The following is a 2346-nucleotide window of genomic DNA, read 5'->3' on the forward strand; positions in this document are numbered from 1 at the left end:
CCTTGAGAATAGATTCCTTATTGGAACTATTTACAAGTTAAATTCATGTGAAAATAACCCACCATTCACTGTATCATTTAAAGTGTTTGCTTGTTTATAAGCACATTCAGACATATTTGTTTTCGAAATAAATGAAAAACACGTCAGGACAGACATTTACCAATTATTTCTTAGGTTGGCATTGTCGGAAGAACTGGAGCAGGAAAGTCATCCCTCACACTCGCGCTCTTCAGGATAATCGAGGCAGCTGGAGGAGACATTGTCATAGACGGCGTAGACATCTCCAACATAGGCCTACATGACCTCCGCAACCGCCTCAGCATCATACCTCAGGTTCGTAAAAATGGAAGCATCACTGCACCATAATTTCTACGACGTATGATGTCACAGGTCGTTTGAAATGGCAAGAACTAAATACTGATTATTCCTCTGCAGGACCCAGTGTTGTTTAGTGGGACGCTGCGTCTTAACCTGGATCCCTTCAACGAGCACTCCGAAAAGGAGGTCTGGAGAGCCGTGGAAATGTCCCACCTCGGGGCTTTCGTCAAGGCGCAGACTGAGACACTCCAGTATGCCATAGATGAAGGGGGATCCAATCTCAGGTAAGGCTTTACAGGAAAACTTGCCACAGGAAATTAGGATGAATCTAGTTTGAGTACAGGAATAGTTATGGTTCAATTGACGTGTAGTTGAGTGAATTCGTATACAGTGACGTAGCCAAAGTCTTTCGCCATTCACTTATGGCTGATTTAAAGCTATAGTCACTACAAATTCCCAAAATATAGTTTGATATCTAATACAAAGCAGTACTTGTTATATACGATTAGATAATACATTCTAGACACTGCATCAGGTGAAAATGAGTGAGACATCACGTGCAACTGGAAGGCCTATTTTTTCTAACAATTCTTCCTTTGCAGCGTTGGCCAAAGGCAGCTCGTTAGCCTTGCACGAGCATTGTTGAGACAGTCTCGCATCTTGGTATTGGACGAAGCCACGGCGGCCGTCGACGTAGAAACCGACGACCTCATACAGAAAACTATCAGGTCACAGTTTGCTAACTGTACAATCCTGACCATAGCTCATCGTTTGAACACTATTATGGACAGTGACAGGTGAGTTTCAATGTTATTACCAACGTCAGATTGCCATGGAACCAGTGAGCTGTTTTTAAATTCCAAATGCTTCGAAAACGTATTGTGACGGTCCTTTAACTTTAACGGTTCATATGATATGCAGTATTTCAATGTAGTGTTTATTTATTTATTTACCTTTTCGAGAGGTGAATTCCTCATGCCTGCATTTACAAAATTTTATTTCTGGATTAAATTGAGCACGAACAGTTTATCTTATCTGACTCGATCTTTCTCACCACCAAAGCATATTGATTACGTACTTTAACAGTGATCTGAAGTCCGTGCCAACGAAGATACGGAAAGTGTTGTATTCAGACCACCGCAAATTTTAATACCATAAGCATCTATTTGACATATGGAAACACGAAGCCTTTTTTTCTAGTACAAACACTTGCTTTTAAACATTCTTTTTCTTTTCCAGAGTAATGGTGTTGGACAAGGGAAAAATAGCCGAGTTCAGCGACCCAGCGTCCCTCCTGGCAGACAAAAAGTCCATTTTCTACGGCATGGCTAAGGACGCCGGCTTGGTGTAGTCCCCCTAGACAAATCTTCCTGCTAATTCTAGTTCAAAACTGGGAATAAGTTACGGATTTTTTTATAACTGCGTTTAATGAATGGTTCAACATTTAGGGAGGCTACTAAGAGTGAAATAGATGAACTCAGTGAAACGAATGTGTTCACACTAAATACGCTAAAGAAGCTCAAATATAATACACACTATATGAGCTGTTGACATACAGTACTTAAATTAAACCCGAAGAGTATGATTCAAGGGAAGCCCATTGATACCCCCCCCCCCTTTACTTTTCCTTGTAGAGGCTCAGGCATTTTTCATTATTTAGCAATATTGGACTTGTTAAGGTTTTGATATGATCTCATCAATGCGAAACACTATCTCCAAAATCTGATTAAAAGAGATGCATTTGTTGAATGTTGATTGCTGAATATTCCAAATGCTTCTCAGAACTGGCATTCGTCTTGTCAACAAAAGAAAACGAGAAAAATGTCAAAAGTAGGTAAGCCATGTATAATAATCTATACTCAAATCGAGAGATAATTTATATGACTGTCTTCAGGGGCCACTTCATGTGTGGGAATTTGAAATGTCAGTTCTGCTGGAGATATACTTGGTATAAGTAAATTTTGATGATATGCAATATGTTTTCAAACATAATGATAATTGTGAAGAGCTTTTGTTTAAATAAGAAAG

General features: G+C 39.5%; 1 protein-coding gene across 1 annotated transcript in view; it reads left to right on the forward strand.

Moving 5' to 3' along the window:
• Positions 1 to 2340, forward strand: part of LOC119585312 (canalicular multispecific organic anion transporter 2-like) — a 29058-nt gene extending 26718 nt beyond the window's left edge. Inside the window, exons 30-33 of the mRNA XM_037933987.1 lie at positions 175 to 333; positions 436 to 602; positions 921 to 1115; positions 1558 to 2340. Coding sequence (XP_037789915.1) covers positions 175 to 333; positions 436 to 602; positions 921 to 1115; positions 1558 to 1669 — 633 coding nt within the window. The 3' untranslated portion in view covers positions 1670 to 2340. The remainder of the gene's footprint in view (positions 1 to 174; positions 334 to 435; positions 603 to 920; positions 1116 to 1557) is intronic.
• Positions 2341 to 2346: the final 6 nt, after the last annotated feature.

This window comes from Penaeus monodon, chromosome 19, assembly GCF_015228065.2.
Source record: "Penaeus monodon isolate SGIC_2016 chromosome 19, NSTDA_Pmon_1, whole genome shotgun sequence".
NCBI lineage: Eukaryota > Metazoa > Arthropoda > Malacostraca > Decapoda > Penaeidae > Penaeus > Penaeus monodon.